General features: G+C 42.4%; 1 protein-coding gene across 2 annotated transcripts in view; it reads right to left on the reverse strand.

Annotated features, from left to right (window-relative positions):
- The window catches only part of cdh13 (cadherin 13, H-cadherin (heart)), a 620,914-nt gene that overhangs the window by 183,746 nt on the left and 413,883 nt on the right, over positions 1-23,285 (reverse strand). For both annotated transcript variants that reach the window (XM_052465701.1, XM_052465703.1), the window contains exon 7: positions 13,070-13,248. In XM_052465701.1, the coding sequence (XP_052321661.1) occupies positions 13,070-13,248 (179 nt within the window). The remainder of the gene's footprint in view (positions 1-13,069; positions 13,249-23,285) is intronic.

Genomic DNA, 23,285 nt, shown 5'->3' on the forward strand with positions numbered 1-23,285 from the left:
GTGTGCTTAGGGTCGTTGTCCTGTTGGAAGGTGAACCTTTACCCCAGTCTGAGGTCCTGAGCGGTCTGGAGCAGGTTTTCATCAAGGATCTCTCTGTACTTTACTCTGTTCATCTTTGCCTCGATCCTGACTAGTCTCCCAGTCCCTGCCGCTGAAAAACATCCCCACAGCATGATGCTGCCACCACCATGCTTCACCATAGGGATGGTGCCAGGTTTCCTCTAGCCGTGTCACTTGGCATTCAGGCCAAGGAGTTCAATCTTGGTTACATAAGACCAGTTTCTCATGGTCTGAGAGTATTTAAGTGCCTTTTGGCTAAATCTAAGCAGGCTGTCATGTGCCTTTTACTGAGGAGTGGCTTCCGTCTGGCCACTCTACCATAGGTTCACCCATCTCTACAGATCTGTCAGAGTGACCATCAGGTCACCTCCCTGAACAAGGCCCTTCACCCCCGATTGCTCAGTTTAGGAAGAGTCTTGGTGGTTTCAAACTTCTTCCATTTAAGAATGATGGAGACCACTGTGTTCTTGGAGTCCTTCAATGCTGCAGACATTTTTTGGTACCCTTCCCCAGATCTGTGCCTTGACACAATCCTGTCTTGGAGGTCTACAGACAATTCCATCAACCTCATGGCTTGGTTTTTGCTCCGTGTTAGAGCCGATTTGGACATATTTGTATAAAAGACCGAACATATGGAGCTCCATGTATATTTGTGTAAATATATTAAATATTAATGTAAATGATGAAATATTAGGTACGTACCTTTATGATTTATATTTACCTGATTGAGTTATATTCATTTGTTGTTAGTGTAACTCAGCCATTTGGCCCCCCCTCTTGCCTGTTCATTGTATTGTGGTAAGTGTGTTAGGATAAAGGCAGGAAGTTGGGCCTTCGGGAGAGGGAGTCCTTGCTAGATGCGGGAGCGGTATAGTTTTTTGACCATACAGACATACAGACATACAGGTCATAATATGTATTTTCCATATCAAGTATTTTGTGCTTTAAGTTGATTGGAGACTCATTTATTTGTTAGATATAAGAAGAATAAACATTTTGTTGCACCATATCCCTGGATGTCATGGAATGTTTGGCCGTTTGGAAACCTTGAGTGTGGACTGTATGCGTACCAAACAACCCCGCTTCAGGCTTGGGCAGTGGCTATGGTAAAGACGAAAGGAAGCCACTACACTCCGACATGCACTGTATATATATAGACCTTTACAAATCGTGTCCAAATCAATTGAATTTACCATAGGTAAATTGTAGAAACATCTCAAGGATGATCAAATGAAACAGGATGTGGTATTTCCGTTTTTTACTTTTTACAAATGTGTGTAGATTGCTGAGAATATTATTTTATATTTAATCCAGTTTAGAGTAAGGCTGTAATGTATTTTTTATTTTATTTTTTAAATCAAGGGTTCTGAGTACTTTCAGAAGGCACTGTAAATGAACCAACACTGAAAACTCAATGCCCCACATGCTAAAAATATTTTCAGAATACTCGTGGAAAAAAAACGAAATAATGGCAATAGGAAAAATAAAAAATAACTTACGATCTACTGCAATCCTTTAAGTGGACCACAAAAAATATGAAACACTTAGGATGCTTAATAAGTGACAAATACAGTACCAGTCAATTTGTTTGGACACACCTACAGTAATGATTAAAGGGGTTTTCTTTATTTGCACTAATATCTACATTGTAGAATAATAGTGAAGTTGTCAAAACTATGAAATAACACATATCTACATATATGTAGTAACCAAAAAAGTGTTAAACAAATCTAAATATATTTTATATTTGAGATTCTTCAAAGTAGCCACCCTTTGCCTTGATGACAGTTTTGCGCACTCTTGGCATTCTCTCAACAAGCTTCATTACTTTAAGACATGAAGGTCAGTCAATACGGAAAATTTAAAGAACTTTGAAAGTTTATTCAAGTGCAGTTGGAAAAACCATCAATCGCTATGATGAAACTGTCTCTCATAAGTAACGCCACAGGAAAGGAAGACCCAGAGTTACCTCTGTTGCAGAGGATAAGTTCATTAGAGTTAACTGCACCTCTGATTGCAGCCCAAATAAATGCTTCACAGAGTTCAAGTAACAGACCCATCTCAACATCAACTCTTTAGAGAAGACTGTGTGAATCAGGCCTTCATAGTAGAATTGCTGCAAAGAAACCACTACTAAAGGACACCAATAAGAAGAAGAGACTTAATTAGGTCAAGAAACACGAGCAATGGACATTAGACTGGTGGAAATCTGTCCTTTGGTCTAATGAGTACAAATTTTAGATTTTTAGTTCCAACCATTGTGTCTTTGTGAGACGCAGAGTAGGTGAACGGATGATTTCCCTATGTGTTTTTCCCACCGTGAAGCATGTTGGAGGAGGTGTGATGGTGTGGGCGTGCTTTGCAGGTGACACTGTCTGTGATTTATTTAGAATTCAAGGCGCACTTAACCAGCATGGCTACCACAGCATTCTGCAGCGATATGCCACTATAATTTGTTTTTCAACAGGACAATGACCCAACACACCCCCAAGCTGTGTAAGGGCTATTTGACCAAGAAGGAGAGTGATGGAGTGCTGCATCAGATGACCTGGCCTCCACAATCACCCGACCTCGACCCATTTGAGATGGTTTGGGATGAGTTGGACCACAGAGTGAAGGAAAAGCAGCCACCAAGTGTTCAGCATATGTGGGAACACCTTCAAGACTGTTGGAAAAGCATTCCAGGTGAAGCTGGTTGAGAGAATGCCAAGAGTGTGCAAAGCTGTCATCAAGACAAAGGGTGGTTACTTTGAAGAATCTCAAATATAAAATATATTTAGATTTGTTTAATACTTTTTTGGTTACTACATGATTCCATATGTGTTATTTCATAGTTTTGATGTCTTCACTATTATTTTACAATGTAGAAAATAGTAAAAATAAAGAAAAACCATTGAATGAGTTGGAGTGTCCAAATGTTTGACTGGTACTGTATATAAATATAAGTAATGGAAATATAATTTCATTACTCAACAATATGAAAGCAGTAGTAATTAAATGTGTAACGTCTGCTTCCAATTCATAGCTTCAAACACGTAGATCCCCTGAACGCAGCACACTCTCCAAATCCCAATCACCCGAATTCTAATCACCTGTTCACACACCTGTATGTCATTATCACACACTATTTTGTTCAGTTCTTTGCACCCTATCACTGTGAGGTATTGATTTACTCCTCCCTTGTATGATAGTTTTTGCCTGCTTCACTAACGAACCATTTTGCCTATTCCCTGCCTGTACTTTAACTTATTGGACTTCCTGTTTTCTACCTATTGCCTGATCTCCCGGACTACATTACTAGCCTTTTCCCTGCCTGTACTGTTGCCCTTTTGGATCCTCTGTGTATGACCTTCTGCCTTCCCCTGGACCCAGCTACCTGCCTCCTCCTGTAGTCCTTTGCAATAAACACCTGCTGCGCCATGTGCTTGAAACCAGCTCTCTGTCTCCCCTCGTGTTCATTACAAATTGGAATAATCTTCCCATAAATCATACAGGTAGAATAAATCTGGCATGTCTCCCAAAGCTCTTGTATTTATTTTCGGTAATACCAATTACCCCACCAAAGACATTCTTTAAAAAAGTATCCTCGTTCATAAGACTTCGTATGGCAAATATAATTAATTGAATAAAAAGGAAAGTTTTACGTCTGTCTGAGAGGGTTTTTAACCTCCCAGACTTGGAATTGTATCAACTCACCACCCAGGGATTTTTCTTGTAACATATATTTTAGTGCACTAAAGAGGAACAGTGGGTACATATTGAAGATGCTCATCCCAATCATATTTTTGTTCTTATTTTCAAAAGGATAAAGCTAAGAACACGAACAACTTCAGAGTTACAAACACTACAACAATATGGAAGACAATGAAACGTATTCTACATGAACCAATACCAGTCCCTTAAAAGCACAACCCTATGGAACAGTCCTTGGATAGTTTTTCAGAATTCTAAAGGCATAGAAACCGTAAATGACTTGGTAATATGAAATACATTTATTTCCATGACAGAATTCAAAGGCCATTTTTGACTGACCAATGTAGATTTTTTTTTTTATGTATTTTGTTTTTCAAATACATGCAACTTAAAAGTTACATATCACAACATTTCGATTTGAAATCTTTTAGACCTTTGGTGAATTGTATTTGTGTGAGAAAATGATGTTCTTATGATAGTGAAGATGTACAAAACCTTGCAGAGAGCATATATCTTAAAAACATTTACTATTGGATACAAGACTTAAATAAACGATGTTGGCACAACATGGAGGGAATGTTGGGAGGAACTACCAGAAATGACAATTAATGAAAAGTTACGCTTAATCCAGTATAAACTAATAATGTATAGAATGTATTATACAGGAGACAAAATTCACTAATGCTACAGCACAATGGCAGAGTCATGTCTTAAGTGTAATACTAAAAATGAGTTAGAAAGTTGGCTGTCAGAAGTATTACAACGTAAACTTACTTTTAATCCGCCTGTTTGCATTTGTAAGACATGGCATATGGGGGGTGTAGTGAGACACAATGGGCTACAAAATGATCTTGTCATGAAAAAACATTTACTAAAAACTTGGAAATCAATCAATCTGTCATCATTAATACATGTACTTAAATATTTAAAAAGCATGGGCAACCGAGAAAAACAAATTAGTACAGTTTAAGGCCATGTGGCAAACAATAATGCAGGCACTAGGGACGGGGGGTGTGAGCAGAGGAGATGTAGCCGTTGTTTGTGTGCATTTGAGGGTTGCTGTTTGTATGTGTATGTTGGTATTTGGTGTGGAGAAAAGTCGAATATCCAATAGCAGTCCAATATCTGCTAGCAGACAATTTATTCTACTGCATCTTCGGACCGGGTTACAGTAATAGGCAATGTAAAGCCACACTATTACCAATTACTAGAAGAAAACGGTGATCAGTGAACCAAATTGTCACGCTTTGAAACAATCCTGTCTTCATCTCTGAGTAAAGGACCATGGTGGTGAGAGAAATACAAATACACAATGCTGAGAACATAGGAAAGATACACTTTCCTTCTCTCTCTTCACATCTGGTCAAGTCAGGGGACCATCTCTCAGTTCATTGGTCATCTGAGTGTCGTCCTAATCCTGTCAGATAGCCTATCTCTGCTTCGTCCTCAGATGTACCCATACATCCATGCAGGAACACTAGACTGAACCACAATCCCTACCAAGATAAGCACTAACTGCAGTAGGTTCAGACTTCCAATTCACCACTGAGTAGAGAACATACCCTTTTTTGCCTGGTACTGCAATGGAATATGGCCCACATCACTTTGTGGCATTTTATTCTTTGCCGTTCAGCCATGGCCTCACTTTACCGTGGCACTAATACACATTGATTATTGGGACTAGGGATATTTATAATGCCCAGCTTTCCATGTCCTTTCAGAATATAAGGGCACAAGGTAATTTGAGACATTTATTCTGAATTAGCAAGTAACAACCTTGACTTGAGAGTTGGAGGCTACCACTTACCTGTCCGCTTTTTATGATGACAGTTACCCATTATATTAAGCCATTCTCTGGACAGATTGCTCTTAAATTGCTTCTACTCCTCTGCCATTTGAAAAATAAAAGATGTGTACTTGAAGTATTGAGAGCCGGTGCCAGATTTCCTGGAAACCCACCAGCTCATAGCATATACTGTATGTTCTCTTGTCCAAGGAAGGAGATATTAGTGAATAGCCATTGGCTTTGGGACCCAAATGAATTATGCCAAATTGAAAAAAATACATTTGATTCTTTGAAATAGTACATAAATAAGTATTTTCTTTGGCAATTTTTTTTCCTGATAGCTTCAACTTCACAACAGTTGTCAAATTACAGTACTGCTCAGTCAAGGGGAATACGTCTGCACAGTACCTGGTTAGTTTTATAGGCATATTGTTACAGGAAAATGACATTCAAGTAAGCGCAACACGTCAACATCAAGAGTGGGTCTGCTTTAAATGATTCATGTAGATCTATTGTAAATTATACTGTGCTCTCCAGTTCTCTGTGGGGTTAATGAAGTCACTCAGTCTTTCTCTGCTTCTCTCTCCTTCTCAGTGCATTTCTCTCCCTCGCAACGATTCTCTCTCCTTCTCAGTGTATTTCTCTCCCTCACGACGATTCTCTCTCCTTATTCCTGTCAGTTTCTTCCATCTGTCTCTTAATGGCAATATTTCTCATCTCTTCATTTCCCTATTCTCTGTTCCATCCATGTTCTCTGTTCTCCTCTGGAGAAGACAATGCTGATGTGGGCTAAGTTGTCCCAGACTCCTATTGACTGAGCCACTCTGTCTGTGAGACTCAATTAATTAAAAGAAGAACAAGAAAAGATGAACAACCCACAATACCCAGGGGGCTCAATTTATCTACAGGAATTCACAGCTTGAAAAAAAAGTGATTGACACTCCTAACCTTCATTGGGATGTAATCTTCATCTTTAGCACTCCGAGATCTAATTAATTAGTGGAATCTCATTTCCGACCTAATGCAACTGGACAGAGCCGTGATGGAGGAGGGCGGCAGAGGGGAGGAGGATAGTAGAAGAGGAGAGCCCAGGGGGGTGCCATATTCCATCACTGTCTGTGAACTGTGTCCACCGTATTCATCCCACCAGAGCGAGAGGGGGATCTAGACAGGGGGCATTGTCCACAACCGCTGGCACACTGGCTATGTGACATCTTACTTTCACACAAACATCACACCATAGCCCTAGGATCAGTTCAGGAAAGGCTTTGCACGATCAGGACCTTGTGAGTGAAGCATCTGCTTACATGGAATAGATTCAGCATAGTACTTCACTCTCCTAGACTCTAGAGAACCAGTATCAGAGCAAATAGTATGAGAGACAAAGTAGTGTCCAACAATGTGTGTGCTTGTGTGTCAGAGAAAAGGAGTGTGGGTGTGTGAGAAAAGGGTGGAATAAGGAAGGATAAATCAAAGAGAGTGTTTGTTGAATGTGGACTGACCCATTTCTCTTAGATGCTAATTGACATTGATGTAAAGTAGTAAAATAGGTGATTCTTATCTCAGGTCAGTTAATTTGTCTTCTAGATAATCTGTATTTTGTGTCCAACTCACAAATGGCACATATTATAACAATGAAAGGCCATAAACCGCATATACACTCTTAGAAAAAAGGGTCCCAATAGGATAATCATATTTGTTTCCAGGTATAACCCTTTTTGGTTCCAGGTAGAACTATTTTTGGTTCCATGTAGATCCCTCTGTGGAAAGGGTTTTACATCAAATCAAATGTACTTATAAAACCCTTCTTACATCAGCTGATGTCACAAAGTGCTGTACAGAAACCCAGCCTAAAACCACAAACAGCAAACAATGCAGGTGTAGAAGCACGGTGGCTAGGAAAAACTCCATAGAAAGGCCAGAACCTAGGAAGAAACCTAGAGAGGAACCAGGCTATGAGGGTTGGCCAGTCCTCTTCTGGCTGTGCCAGGTGGAGATTATAACAGAACAAGATGTTCAAATGTTCATAGATGACCAGCAGGGTCAAATAATAATACATGGAACCCAAAAGGGTTCTACCTGGAACCAAAAACAGTTCATCAAAGGGTTCTTCTATGGGGACAGACAAAGGAGACTTTTAGGTTCTCGATAGCAGCTTTTTTTTCTAAGAGTGTACACTGATCATAGGCAGCCTGGAAGCATAGAGAGTCCCAAGAAGCCAATCTAAAGGTGCATTACGATGTCAGAAGATGAAAGGGCTGAGGAGAGAAAGAGAAGGAGAAAGAGAAAAGGGAGAAAGGAAAGAGTAAGGCAGCAGAGAAGAACCCCTCCCTCCGTTCTCAGAACGCCACTCCTTCTCTCCCTCTCTTCACAGCTCCCTTTAGAGCATCACAACTCTATTTCTGAAGCCAGGTGCCTCAATCTCTGGATCATAATAGGGAAATAAAGGGGAGTTTATAAACTGGAGTGCACACATCAGATCTGCAGTAATGACATTCTACCAATTGAAGTCGCCGATGTATTATTTGCATATAGATGACATAATATAATAACTCTCTCCCCTACCTGGAGGAAGAGTAAATATTTTTCTGTCTGCTTTGTCTCATTGTGGTGACAGAGGGAAGCAGCTGCTAATTGAGGAGAGGAAGGAATCTTTATGTGGCGACTGACATTCAATTATGTCTGAGGGATCAGATTAGGTGGCGGACGAGGAATGTCTGAAAACAACATTTTGCGGGCGGTGGAGGACAGGCGGGGCGGTAATTTGAATGGCTGTTTGAGGGCGAGGGTGAATGCTGCTGCTCTGAATGAAATCACTACGCTATGACCCGGGAGTAATTGGATGTCCGAAGTGAAGCGCTGAGAAACGGAGGTGGAGACAGAGAGAGAGAGAGAGATGCTCAGTTAGTAGAGCATGGTGCTTGCAACGCCAGGATAGTGGGGTCGATTCCCTGGACCACTCATACTTAAAATGCACGCTTGACTGTAAGTCGCTTTGGATAAAAGCGTCTGCTAAATGGCATATATTATTATTATATTAAAGTTGGAGCGAGAGAGAGAGGTGAGGAATTGAGGAAGCATTATTGGGAGAGGGAAAAACTGACAGGCAGGCAGAATGAATGGTAGACTTGTGATGAGGACAACTTGTCAAAGCCAGAGTCCACAACACACACACACACACACAGCCTCTCTCATCCATAAGCCAAATAAACCATTTCACAAGCACTGCTTTCTTATCAGCCCAAACACCATGATGAGATCACACGGGCAAGGTCAAAACTAATTACTCATTATGTACTGCTGATCAAGCTGAGCGGTTTCCATCCATACCATGTACCTTCATGTACTAACTAGGAGGACCGCGGTGACAAATGGAAGGTAAACATCCATTTGTCACATCAAGAACATAGAACGAAGGGGAATACCAGCTACCATGGCCATCGTATCAACATGATTGGTTATAACGAGATAGATACACAGGTACAACAAACCCAGAAAATAACATTTGTCTGTCCTCCTGTCACTCTTAAATAAATGTCTTCTTATTGTACCATTTTCTTGTTAAGTGTTATTTTGTGTCTGAGATATGAATTTAACAAGTAGCTCTGATAACCCATCTGTTTAAACTCAGACAGATGGATAGACGAATGAACGGATGGCCGGACAGACAGAGGCATTGGAGCATTCAGGATAGGTCATGTTCAAGAACAGTGAATGTGGACCTCTGCTCCCCAGACCCCACAAAGGGAGGACATTGATTTGAACGTTGATTTTGGCTCTTTGTAATTCATCCGTATGGAAGAGAAGGAGGAGGGTCTGCCAGGCATATCGATTGGCTGCCGTTACCAGTGACAGGTCCCAGATTGCCCAGAGAGAATTAGAAATCCACAGTCACCATCATTAACAGTCTGCCCACACCAGTTAGGTCCCAGCCAGACCAGCAGCACCATGGGCCTGTACACCGTAATCTACACCCCCATCACTACTTCCTCAATCACATTAGTCTGCCTTTCTGTATGTGTGTGTGTGTGTGTGTATGTGTGTATGTATACATGTGTTCGGGTGTGCGTGCGTGTGTGTGTCAGTGACACCTGGCAAAGCCATTGCAGAGTAAACTAGATTAAAGACACAGCTTGAAACATATCAGAGCTGCTCAAATAATCATAGCAGGGTGTTGATGATTCAAACCTACAACATTTACTTTTTATTGGCACATACTAGAAGCAAATATGACTTTCCATTTTGTTATTTTCTTTTTGACTCACATTTAATAATATGTGCATTACTACTCACTGCTTTGTGCTAACCGAAAGAGCTTTACACTGCTCTGTGCTTAAGCAACAGAACACAAGCCTCACTACTGAAAGTGCTGGCATTATAAACCATCGTGGAGGTCCCCAATGGGTTTAAGAGCATAGCAACACACTACACGACACCTGTCAGTCACTCAGAGTGCAATACATCCTCAGAGCAGCAGCAGCATGGGTCAGAGGAGATCCAGAGGAGACTAGTAGCAACACATCATTATACACACGACCTCCAGCTGACCTTTCATCGTGCTTCAGCAGGAATCACAGGCTGTAATGAGGGGAGATGAGTGGAGACAAGTCTGGACCAAAAGCCTTCGCTAAATATGGTACATGCACACAGCATGTACCATATAATTGAACTGAATAATTTAAAATGATAGAGGAATGTGGGAATGTACACTGAGTGTACAAACATTAGGAACACATTCCTAATATTGAGTTGCACCCCCACTCCTACAGAAAAGCCTAAATTAGTCGGGACATGGACTTGTTCAACAGGGATGCTGGCCCATGTTGACTCCAGTGCTTCCCACAGTTGTGTCAAGGTGGTCGGATGTCCTTTGGTGGTGGACCTTTCTTGATACACACAGGAAACTGTTGCGCTGCGTTGCAGTTCTTGACACAAACCTGTGTGCCTGGCACCCACTACCATACTCCATTCAAAGGCTCTTAAATACTTTGTCTTGCCCATTTACCCTCTGAATGGCACACATACACAATCCATGTCTTAATTATCTCAAGGCTTAAACATCCTTCTTTAACCCGTCTCCTCCCCTTCATCTACACTGATTGAAGTGGATTTAACAAGTGACATCAATAGGGGATAATCATTTTTCACCTCTTTTTTTTTGCAGGGACACCACACAGAGAGTTGATAAACTTCACAGTGCCATGATGACCACACGCGATGAACCCGATTCATCTGAAAAGCTGACTGGTACTGAAACAGGGGTGTAGGCCAGATAAAGCTTGGGCTGACAGTGCATCTGTGTGCTGAAGAGTGATGGCCTCCGGGTCCTGGGCAGGTCCAAGGTGAAATTGTCTGTCGGAGGAGAGGAGAGAGGAGGCTCTACTCTGCTGTGCTCCAGGTACTGATGACTGTGGACAGGATGTAGGATAGTCGCGATGAGGGGAGGGGAGGTTGGTCGTTTGACGAGCGGAGGCAGGCCGTGACAGCACAATGGACTGGAAAGTCCATTAATCACAATGCACCACAGCCAGGAGACTGAGACAACAGCTCTAAACACTAACATGAAACATATACACGTAGGCACACACAAACCCACATAAAAACACACACAGAGCCCATTATTCAGGGCTATCAATCTGACAGACAGCTGGTATAACTCACACATTGTGCCTGTCAAATCAACCTATCACATCTGCCACTGGAAAGGCCATGTGTAGTACATCGGCTTAACAATGCAAACATACCTTTACATCCACTGCAGCTTAAAGTTGATTCCTTTCTGAAGATCAAGTGAAAGCATTTGATGTTAACCAATTGATTTTGCCATGATTGAAATGTCTGAGCATGAGAGTGTTGTGTAGTTCTGGCCAGCGTCTGTGAGGCTGTGTGTCCATCAGATTGACTACTGATAGACTACTGCTCTTAGGCCGATCTCTAAAGTCTGTCTTTCCTGTCTGATGGGCTACATACAGTATATGCTACTTCACAGCCCCTAGGAAAATGGCCCCTTCTGTGTACGATATTAGCTGTCAAAAATATATTCTGCCATTGATCCAAAAAGTGAGAGACAGAAAGAGAGGAGAGAGGAGCAGACAAAGTGGAGGGAAAAATAGATACGGAGGACATAGATGTGCATATCAAGACAGAATTTAACGCCTGAGTGAGAGTGGTGGAGGGAAAATCAACTTGATTTCAATGTGACAAAATAGATTTTCCAATTTTCGATGGACTGCTTTGCCTCCTGTGGTACCATGGGGTCCATCTAAATACACTTACAGCTCAACCTGAATTATGTCCAATGCATTTACAGGGTGGAGGAACAATGTTTTTCATCCAGCAAAAAAAAGTAGTTTGGTGTGCCAGACGGAGGGTGATACATACTTCTGAGTATCTGCTGAAGTAGACAAGGTTTAAAGCTCTCCAGACACCTAGAAGATACAGATGTAGGATCTCTTGTGTTCTGGAGAATGTTCCTGCTCAGCAGGTAGTGCAAACTTGCAGTGTATTCGATGTTTAAAAAGGCTTCTAAAGACAATGATTTAGTTGATTTTTGGTGTGTTAGCTGGGGCTGGGGCAAAAGTGTGACACCAATCAGGCCACCGAGCACTGAAGTTGCCTATCCCTTGTTTACATAATTTTCATGCTCATTAAACCATTCAGTGACCACTCATGCCCTGTGGATGGGTGCATTGTCATGGGAGCCAAAATAATGGCTTTTTTTTACATGACCTTAAGCATGATGGGATGTTAATTACTTAAGTAACTCAGGAAACACACCTGTGTGGAAGCACCTGCTTTCAATATACTTTGTATCCCTCATTTACTAAAGTGTTTCCATCATTTACTAGTGTTTCCATCATAAAGGGGTGATCACATTCAATACAACCCACTAATCATGCAATTTCTAACTCAACAGAAATCAATAGCATCCTTCATGAGCACACAGACCAGGCGCTCAATGTTTGAATTACACACAGTACTAACACATTTATCAATTAATCATCTATGAGAGTTATAGCTCAGAGATCCACTCATTGCCATTTGATAGTGATTTCCCTGTTCCAGCTGAGAGGTTTCTGTTGGACTTGTTGGACACAGCCGATGCTGGTGGATAAGTGTGTATCACCTCAATTAAACCAAGCTCTAAGTGTCTGACAACAGCTAATATTCCTCTTCCACGAGCACAGTGAATCGATGTTCTGGCATTCGTCACCCCGCTGAAAAAGCAATCATGCCGTTGTCTCGCTCCAGTTAAGGAATGGGGCGATCCTGCCTCCGCTTGCTCATTAGAATGCACCACAGAAATCACCCCCCGCCTTCCCTTACCCCCCTCATCTCCCCAGCACAGTGACCCCCTCTCCCGCCTCCTTCATTCACCTATCTACAGTCTCTTTACTGACAATAACAACAGTGATTTAAAACATCATGGTCGTGAGACAGTGAGGCAGTGAGGAAGTGAGACAGCAGCAGTGTTTTGAGGCCCCATTAGATCAGTCTGGAGAGGCTCCCAGCCCAGCCCAGCACACTCACCTCTCTGTCCAGCAGCGTGGGGGAGATCACAGTGACAATGTTGCCGCTCTCTGGGTTGATGTAGAACATGTTGGGTGAGGGTTTATCGGGCGACTGCCTCACGATGTTGTAACGCAGCACCGCGTTCTGCAACCGGGGGTCATCAGCATCCTCTGCTGTCATCGTCATCACCACAGTTCCTATGGAAACAGACACAAGTTTGTTAAAAGTTTACAGCACTATCTTGGGCACAACCTACAGATGTAGGATCTTAATTTGAGCCAGTTTTCTACATTAGGAAAATTATCTTGCAGCAACTGGAAATGTGAATTATTTTGTGGATTATATTTAATGGACATTTTTGAAGGGATTGATTTTTCATAAGGGAAAATCAAGTCTGAAATTTAAAAGTGGAAATTACAAACTTCAGAAGCCTTTTTAAACCTCAGATATAATACATGTTTAAACTTTACTGTGTTGCAGGAAAGTTCTCCTGCAACAAGGTGATCAAATTAAGATCCTACATCTGTATGATAAGCATTCCAGACCGATAAAGTCAGTCACTTTGTCAATCACATGAAAGTACTTTGGGTTACCAAATCACAAGTATGATGAAAATATGAGCCTGTTCAACGCTGATCTAACAACAAGGACTGAGACAAAGGCTAAGAATAATGACGGGCATTAGTCAGAATCTCACTCTGCAACTCACATCCTTTACTAATGCATTTTGTCCCTAATGCTGGTCAGAACGATACACCACATGTGATTTGGTAATGGAACAGGAACGGAGAGCCACCCCTGCAGTCTAAGCTGAAATCCCAGTCAATTAACTCTTCAACGCTCCATCGTCATGTCTCAGTGATGAGCCTCACACTTCCACTCTAAAAGCAAGAGAATTTGTTAGCTGCTGGGACGGCAATCTCTCTCCCACCTCGTATTCTCTCACTACACACATCTCATATGAAAACAGCAAGACATCTCTGTGGAGCCTGGAAATGTAGTTTGGACCACTGTAGAGTCATAGTACCAATAAAAAAGGTTTAGTCGTCATTCTTATCAGCCTGTTACTGTGACCTCTTCTATTACTTGTTATTTTAGATTTGACTCTTTATTATTGATTATTGTACTGCAATGTTGAGAGAGCTAGTATACAATCATTTCAACTACACGTTTGAACTGCTCTAAACTGTGTTTGTGACAAATAACATTTGATTTGTCCGCTCAACCTTCACGTTTGATGATTCTTTGCTATGGAGTATTAGCCCGGAACTCAGTCAAATTAGCAACAAATTAGCCAAAAGTGCAAAAACTGCATCAGACTGCATCAAGTATGTTAAATAGTTGCTTTAGTGTAAATGGACATATGGTCAGTAGTATATAATGGAGGGCAGACGAGGCAGAGAGGTATGGGTTTGATCCCCTGGCAGGTGTTTGAAGTGTAAGCTAAACCATTTTCTAGTGGGTATAGCAGTAATCCTTCTACAGGCTAATTACAGAGGCCCTGTGTGTCACAGAGCTCTCAGCAGACAGACAGATAGACAGACAATCTCTTTACCATTCCACACGCACACATTCAGTAACTGGCTAACAGACACCACACATCCACATACGCCACAGAGCTAAACACAGTGAGTAACTCACTCAAACATACACTCAAAACACACAAGCTGTCATGCATTGAACTCGTGACCATGGCTGACATATCCCTCCAGAATAATTAGTGTCTCTGTTTTAATTATAGGATCTGTCAGTTGGGACAGACAGAGTCGAGTACTGATGGGTGGTGCTCCGGCACAGTCATTTCACAGACCATCACACTACACAGTCCCTGGCTGATGCAGCCATCTCTACTGACTGGGCTAGAGAGGCCCAAGGGTTGCACAGCTCCCCATGCATGGGTTATTCTATCTATCCACTGCTATTTCCAGTGGACCAGGATTATTCACTGTCTTCCCTATACTGTACATGTTACTTGGCTAAAAGCTCTAAAGTTGTGCACCAGACCAAGCCATGATTGCCAATACTGATAGAGAGTGAGTTTAAATGTTAAAGATCACTTCTACAATGCGGAGTTAATCAAGATACTGAGAGTTTTGTGAATATAAATATTCAAATGACACATAGACATCATACTTCTAATCATTAATCGTGACTCTCTAAACAAAGATGAACATGTAAGCTGGAAACATTGTTTCTGTGCTTTTACCTTCTGCGTGTAGTGATAAAGATAGAGATAACTCAAGAAGTGAATCTGAAAATACATGCACCTGTTAGGAAACTGTTAAGGCTTCCACATGATCATCATTTGCTATTGTAAAAACTCACTTATTATGGCTTTACATCACATGGTTGGACAGTTACTTATCCAATAGAACTCAGAGAGTATATGTATTATATGTAGTGAGATAACCAATGGGCTCATCACTCATTTGAAAATAACATACACTAAACACTTGGAAGTCAATTAATCCACCATCATTGGCACAATGGAAAAATCGAATGATATATTATTGGAATATTTAAATATCATGGGTGACTGAGAAAAACACATTGATACAAAAAATGTCAAAAAATAATACAGGCATTAGGGATGGGGATGTGAGCAGGCGGGTCTGGGCAGATGAGATGTAGTCATTGTTTGTACGTGTCTGTTAGTTACTGGTCGTATGTACATGTTTTTCGGGGAATGAAAAAAAAAAAAAAATTATGAAACATTTCTGTGTTGAAAATGCCTAACCATTGTTAAATCTAAACTCAGAAAACTCTAATATAATTTGTAAAAATCCAAATAACTTCACAGATCATTGTAAAGGGTTTAAACACTTTTCCCCATGCTTGTTCAATGAACCATAAACAATTAATGAATATGCACCTGTGGAACGGTCGTTAAGACACTAACAGCTTACAGACGGTAGGCAATTAAGGTCACAGTTATGAAAACTTAGGACACTAAAGAGGCCTTTCTACTGACTCTGAAATACACCAAAAGAAAGATGAACAGGGTCCCTGCTCACCTGCGTGAACATGTCTTAGGCATGTGGCAAGGAGGCATGAGGACTGCAGATGTGGCCAGGGCAATAAATCGGAAAGTCCTTACTGTGAGACGCCTAAGACAGCGCTACAGGGATACAGGATGGACAGCTGATCGTCCTCGCAGTGGCAGACCACAAGTAACAACACCTGCACAGGATTGGTACATCCGAACATCACACCTGCGGGACAGGTACAGGATGGCAACAGCAACTGCCCAAGTTACACCAGGAACGCACAATCCGTCCATCAGTGCTCAGACTGTCCACAATAGGCTGAGAGAGGCTGGATTGAGGGCTGGTAGGCCTGCTGTAAGGCAACAACGTCGACTATGGGCACAAACCCACCATCGCTGGACCAGACAGGACTGACAATAAGTACTCTTCACTGATGAGTCTCGGTTTTGTCTCACCAGGGGTGATGGTCGGATTTGTGTTTATCGTCGAAGGAATGAGCGTCACACCGAGGCCTGTACTCTGGAGCGGGATCGATTTGGAGGTGGAGGGTCCGTCATGGCTAAGCAAGCTTAGCTATAAAAAAAACGGATAAAAAAACATATTGTAACACAGCGCCTCTCCTCTTTCTAAAGATCTAATTTAACTGTACTGTATATACGAATATGAATATGAATATGTATATATGAAGTGTTTAAATAGTATTTTTGTTGCCTCTTGTTGTCTTTCCTAGATAAAAACATTTTTTATTTATTTTGAATTTAATGTCATATCTTATGTTGTTCTTGTCTATTACTGCTCTGTACTTTGTCATGTATTTGTACGTTTTATGTGGACCCCAGGAAGAGTAGCTAATGCATGAGCAGCATGGGGATCCTAATCAACTAAGCCAATATAACTGCAGAAGAGCTCCTGTGAGTTGTCTCCAAACCCTCTATACGTCACCTGGTTGCATGCCAAAGGTCAAATTACTGGGCTCCTGATGTGATTAACCCATACTGGCCCCCATTGACCTTAGGCCTATCTGCTCAGACAGACTGAAAGGAATGACAGAGGTACCTACTATCAATATGCGCATGCAGGGAGATAGCAACCAGCTACCATCAGCACACACACACACACACACACACACACACACACACACACACACACACACACACACACACACACACACACACACACACACACACACACACACACACACACACACACACACACACACACACACACACACACACACACACACAATCCTAAAAGCACTAAAGGGGTTCAATTTTGTCCAAAAATGTAATAATTTCTGGTCCTTCTGAAATTATAGGACTTTGTCAAGCAACTAGTCCTAAATAATCATGTACCACAATTTCATGTGTCAATATGGAGCAATGGAATATAATCTCTATTTTGTATACTAGTGGTGCACAGCTAAGCTGAAAATGTGGTCTCAATAGTAAACTTTGTGAGGGAAAAAAAGCACCAAATTTGGCACAGAGGTAGATGTATGTACCCTGACAATATGCAGATATGAAGCCACCTAGATTTGGCCCCTGTGGGCCATTACAATGAAAAAATAACACCAAGAAAAGAAAATACATATTTTGCTTTCAGTCAATGTTTCTATACATCTTTCAGATGCAACTGGAACTGAGTTGATAGATCATAGCAGTTTGAGGTCTGATGCCCTTATCAATGGCCCTCTTAGGTCGTACCGGTATATAAGATTTGCTAAATCGCCAATTTCTCAGCCTCTGTCCATCACAGAAACACAACACTTTGAATGAATAACATAACAATGTTCATAAAAAGTAGCTATGGATGAAATGTATCAAAATATCTGTTCATAATATGAAAAACATAAATATACAGTATATACATATTTTGAAACATCAAATGTTACTATAAATGTGTGAAAATGTTTACATATATGCTTATTTGTGGGAATTTAAACAATTTAGGTAACAAAAGGTTCATAAAATAATAAGTGTTACTGCTTGACAGACTAAATCCAAGATGGCGTAGCAGTCAGACGTCTTTGTCCTGTCGTGTCCCTTGTATATCGTTTTACCTCTTTTTGGTCGCATATCCTTTAAAATATTTAGCTAAACCTGAACATTTAAATACTCTCCTGCAACCCGCCTCACAAAATGTGGTGTGGATCTGCTTTTTTTTTCCCTAAAGTATTTATATTTACTTTGGATCTGGAACCCCCTCAACTGAAGCTAGCCAGCTAACTACCAGCTATCAGTCAGCAAACCATTGCCAGCGGTCATCAGCTAACCGGTCATCAAATCAAATCAAATTTATTTATATGTACATCAGCTGATATCTCAAAGTGCTGTTCAGAAACCCAGCCTAAAACCCCAAACAGCAAACAATGGAGGTGTAAAAGCACGGTGGCTAGGTCATCAGCTAACCTTCAGCTCGGAAAGCTCTCATCAGTTCGAACAACGTGACTCTCACCAGAGCATAACGGACCTGTTATTTTTTATATCCCCAGATTCCTACTGCAAACTGAACATTTTCATCTGGATCTTCACAACTAGCTAACCACAATCCCGGATGACTACTCCTGGCTAGTGTTTCCATCCCAGAGCAAGCACCAATTTAGCCCGGCCAGGGCTCAAGCTACCACCGAAGCATACTCCTGGGCTATAATATCCGGACCCCTTATACAGCCGGTACGGGGCATGGAACCCCGCAGATCCCCTACGACTGGAATACCGACATAATCTGCCCGAGGACTCCAACGGGCCCATCAGGCACTGCCCATTATGCTAACCAGCTAGGCCTGCTAGATACCTAGAGCTACTTGGAACCCTACTAATTCCACGACTGGTCTATCGACGTCACCGCACGAAGAGGCAAAAACAGACTTACCCCCATCGCGACGTCCCGCAAAGGCTAACTTTCTAGCCCCTGCTATCCGCTTGCTTTCTAACCCGGTCTGTTAACTGCTAGCTTGCCAGGCCCGGTCTGCTAACTGCTAGCTTGCCTGTCCGATCTGCTAACTGCTAGCCCTTGCTAACTGCTTGCTTGCTAACCCGGTCTGCTAACTGCCAGCCCCTGCTAACTGCTTGCTAACCCGGCCTGCTAACTGCTAGCCTGCCCCGGTCTACTAACTGCTAGCTGCCGGCCTGCTAACTGCTAGCTTACCTGCCCGGTCTGTAACTGCTAGCCCATGCTAGCTGCTTGCTTGCTAACCCTGCCTGCTAACTGCTAGCTTGCCCCGGTCTACTAGCTGCTAGCTTGTTTAGCCCCGGCCTACTAACTGTTAGCTTGTTCGCCTGCTAACTGTCTGAATCACCGTGTCCCCAGCCAGCCCAACCACTCACTGGACCCATATGTTCACTTGGCTACGCATGCCTCTCTCTAATATCAATATGCTTTGTCCATTACTGTCCTTGTTAGTGATTACTGTCTTATTTCACTGTAGAGCCTCTGGCCCTGCTCAATATGCCTTAACCAACCATGTTGTTCCACCGCCTACATATGCAATGACATCACCTGGTTTAAACATCTCTAGAGACTATATCTCTCTCTTCATTACTCAATGCCTAGGTTTACCTCCAATGTACTCACATCCTACCTTACCTTTGTCTGTACACTATGCCTTGAATCTATGCTATCGTGCCCAGAAAGCTGCTCCTTTTACGTGCAACGGCCAGTTCGTATAATCTTTGCCGTACCCTTATCCTACTTCTCCCCGTTCCTCTGGTGATGTGGAGGTTAATCAAGGTCCTGCAGTGCCTAACTCCACTCCCACCCCCCAGGTGCTATCATTTGTTGACTTCTGTAAACGTAAAAGCCTTGGTTTCATGCATGTTAACATTAGAAGCCTACCCCCTAAGTTGGTTTTACTCACTGCTTTAGTACACTCTGCCAACCTAGATGTCTTAGCCGTGTCTGAATCCTGGTTTAGGAAAACCACCAAAAACCCTGAAATTTCCATTGCTAACTATAACGTTTCCGCCAAGATAGAACTACCAAAGGGGGCGGTGTTGCAATCTACTGCAAAGATCGCCTGCAGAGTTCTGTATTACTATCTAAGTCTGTACCCAAACAATTTGAGCTTCTACTTATAAAAATTCACCTTTCCAGAAACAAGTCTCTCACTGTTGCCGCTTGCTATAGACCTCCCTCTGCCCCCAGCTGTGCGCTCGAAACCATATGTGAATTGATTGCCCCCCTTCTATCTTCTGAGCTCGTGCTACTAGGTGACCTAAACTGGGACATGCTTAACACCCCGGCCATCCTACAAACTAAGCTTGATGCCCTCAATCTCACACAAATTATCAATGAACCTATCAGGTACAACCCCAAATCAGTAAACACGGGCACCCTCATAGATGTCATCCTAACTAATTTGCCCTCCAAATACATCTCTGCTGTTTTCAATTAAGATCTCAGCGATCACTGCCTCATTGCCTGCATCCGTAATGGGTCTTGCGACCAAACGACCACCCCTCATCACTGTCAAACGCTCCCTGAAAGACTTCTGCGAGCAGGCCTTTCTAATCGACCAGGCCGGGGTATCCTGGAATGACATTGACCTCATCCTGTCAGTAGATGATACCTGGCTATTCTTTAAAAGTGCCTTCCTTACGATCTTGAATAAGCATGCCCCTCTCAATTTTTTTTTACTTGGAATATATATAGTCCTTGGTTCACTCCAGACCTGTCTGCCCTTGACCAGCACAAAAGCAACCTATGGCGTTCTGCATTAGCATCGAATAGCCCCCGTGATATGCAACTTTTCAGGAAAGTTAGGAACAAATATACACAGGCAGTTAGAAAAGCGAAGGCAAGCTTTGTCAAACAGAAATTTGCATCCTGTAGTACTAACTAAAAAAGGTTCTGGGACACTGTAAAGCCCATGGAGAATAAGAGCACATCCTCCCAGCTGCCCACTGCTCTGAGGCTAGGAAACACGGTCACCACCGATAAATCCACTATAATTGAGAATTTCAATAAGCATTTCTCTACGGCTGGCCATGCTTTCCACATGGCTACCCGTACCCCGGTCAACTGCCCGGCACCCTCCACAGCAAACCGCCAAAGCCCCCACCATTTCTCCTTTACCCAAATCCAGATAGCTGATGTTCTGAAAGAGCTGCAAAATCTGGACCCCTACAAATGTTTTATTTTACCTTTATTTAACTAGGCAAGTCAGTTAAGAACATTCTTATTTTCAATGATGGCCTAGGAACAGTGGGTTAACTGCCTGTTCAGGGGCAGCCTGTCATCTCAGGGATTTGAACTTGCAACCTTCTGGGTACTAGTCCAATGCTTTAACCACTAGGCTACCCTGCCGCCCCAAATCAGCTGGGCTAGACAATCTGGACCCTGTCTTTCTAAAATTATCTGCCGAAATTGTTGCAACCCCTAGTACTAGCCTGTTCAACCTCTCTTTCGTGTCGTCTGAGATTCCCAAAGATTGGAAAGCTGCCGCGGTCATCCCCCTCTTCAAAGGGGGTGACACCCTAGACCCAAACTGCTACAGACCTATATCTATCCTACCCTGTCTTTCTAAGGTCTTTGAAAGCCAAGTTAACAAACAGATTACTGACCATTTCGAATCCCACCATACCTTCTCCGCTATGCAATCTGGTTTCAGAGCTGGTCATGGGTGCACCTCAGCCATGCTCAAGGTCCTAAACGATCTCATAACCGCCATCGATAAGAGACATTACTGTGCAGCCGTCTTCATCCACCTGGCCAAGGCTTTCGACTGTCAATCACCACATTCTTATTGGCAGACTCGACAGCCTTGGTTTCTCAAATGATTGCATCACCGGGTTCACCAACTACTTCTCTGATAGAGTTCAGTGTGTCAAATCGAAGGGCCTGTTGTCCGAACCTCTGGCAGTCTCTATGGGGGTACCACAAGGTTCAATTCTCGGGCTGACTCCCTTCTCTGTATACATCAATGATGTCGCTCTTGCTGCTGGTGATTCTCTGATCCACCTCTAAGCAGACGACACCATTCTGTATACTTCTGGCCCCTCTTTGGACACTCCAACACTCTACTCAACAAACTGGATGCAGTCTATCACAGTGCCATACGTTTTGTCACCAAAGCCCCATACACTACCCACCCCTGCGACCTGTACGCTCTCGTTGGTTGGCCCTCGCTTCATACTCGTCGCCAAACCCACTGGCTACAGGTTATCTACAAGTCTCTGCTAGGTAAAGCCCCGCCTTATCTCAGCTCACTGGTCACCATAGCAGCACCCACTCATAGCACGCGCTCCAGTAGGTATATCTCACTGGTCACCCCCAATGCCAATTCCTCCTTTGGTTGTCTTTCCTTCCAGTTCTCTGCTGCCCATGACTGGAACGAATTGCAAAAATCTCTGAAGCTGGAGACTCACATTTCCCTCACTAGCTTTAAGCACCAACTGTCAGAGCAGCTTACAGATCACTGCACCTGTACATAGCCCATCTGTAAACAGCCCATCTATCTACCTACCTCATCCCCATACTGGTATTTATTTATTTATTTTGCTCTTCTGCCGATCTACCATTCCAGTGTTTAATTGCTATATTGTAATTACTTCGCCACCATGGCCTATTTATTTCCTTAACTTACCTCATTTGCACTCACTGTATATAGACTTTTGTTTTCTTTTGTTCTACTGTATTGACTGTAAGTTTTGTTTATTGTAACTCTGTGTTGTTGTGTGCGTCAACTTGCTACGCTTTATCTTAGCCAGGTTGCAGTTGCAAATGAGAACTTGTTCTCAACTAACCTACCTGGTTAAATAAAGGTGAAATAAAATTTTAAAAAACAGACAGTGTATCTTTGCAATCATTACCAATGACCCCTGTCGGTGCTTTTTAGCTGAAAATATGTTTGCACTTTTAGGGATAATTCAGTAATGGAACTAGATATAAAGCAATAGATGATTGCCAGAACCTAATGATAAGCCAATTACACCTACCTTGATTTAGTGAGGAGTCATTAGCCACCATGCTTCTACATCTGCATTCCTTGCTGTTTGGTGTTTTAGGCTGGGTTTCTGTACAGCACTTTGTGACATCAGCTGATGTAAAAAGGGCTTTATAAATACATTTGATTGATTGATTGTCATCCCTCATAAAGCCCATGTTCTCGCCAGTGCCAAAGTTGAATCAATGTTAACTGCATTTGATGGTTAATGGGAGGGTCTGAAATGGCTGGAGATACACAACTTCCCTCATTTAGAGAGGATGAGATCAACCCACACAGGCCAGGGGCTCCTCTCCTCATTTCT

Source organism: Oncorhynchus keta, chromosome 17 (genome assembly GCF_023373465.1).
Source record: "Oncorhynchus keta strain PuntledgeMale-10-30-2019 chromosome 17, Oket_V2, whole genome shotgun sequence".
Lineage (NCBI taxonomy): Eukaryota > Metazoa > Chordata > Actinopteri > Salmoniformes > Salmonidae > Oncorhynchus > Oncorhynchus keta.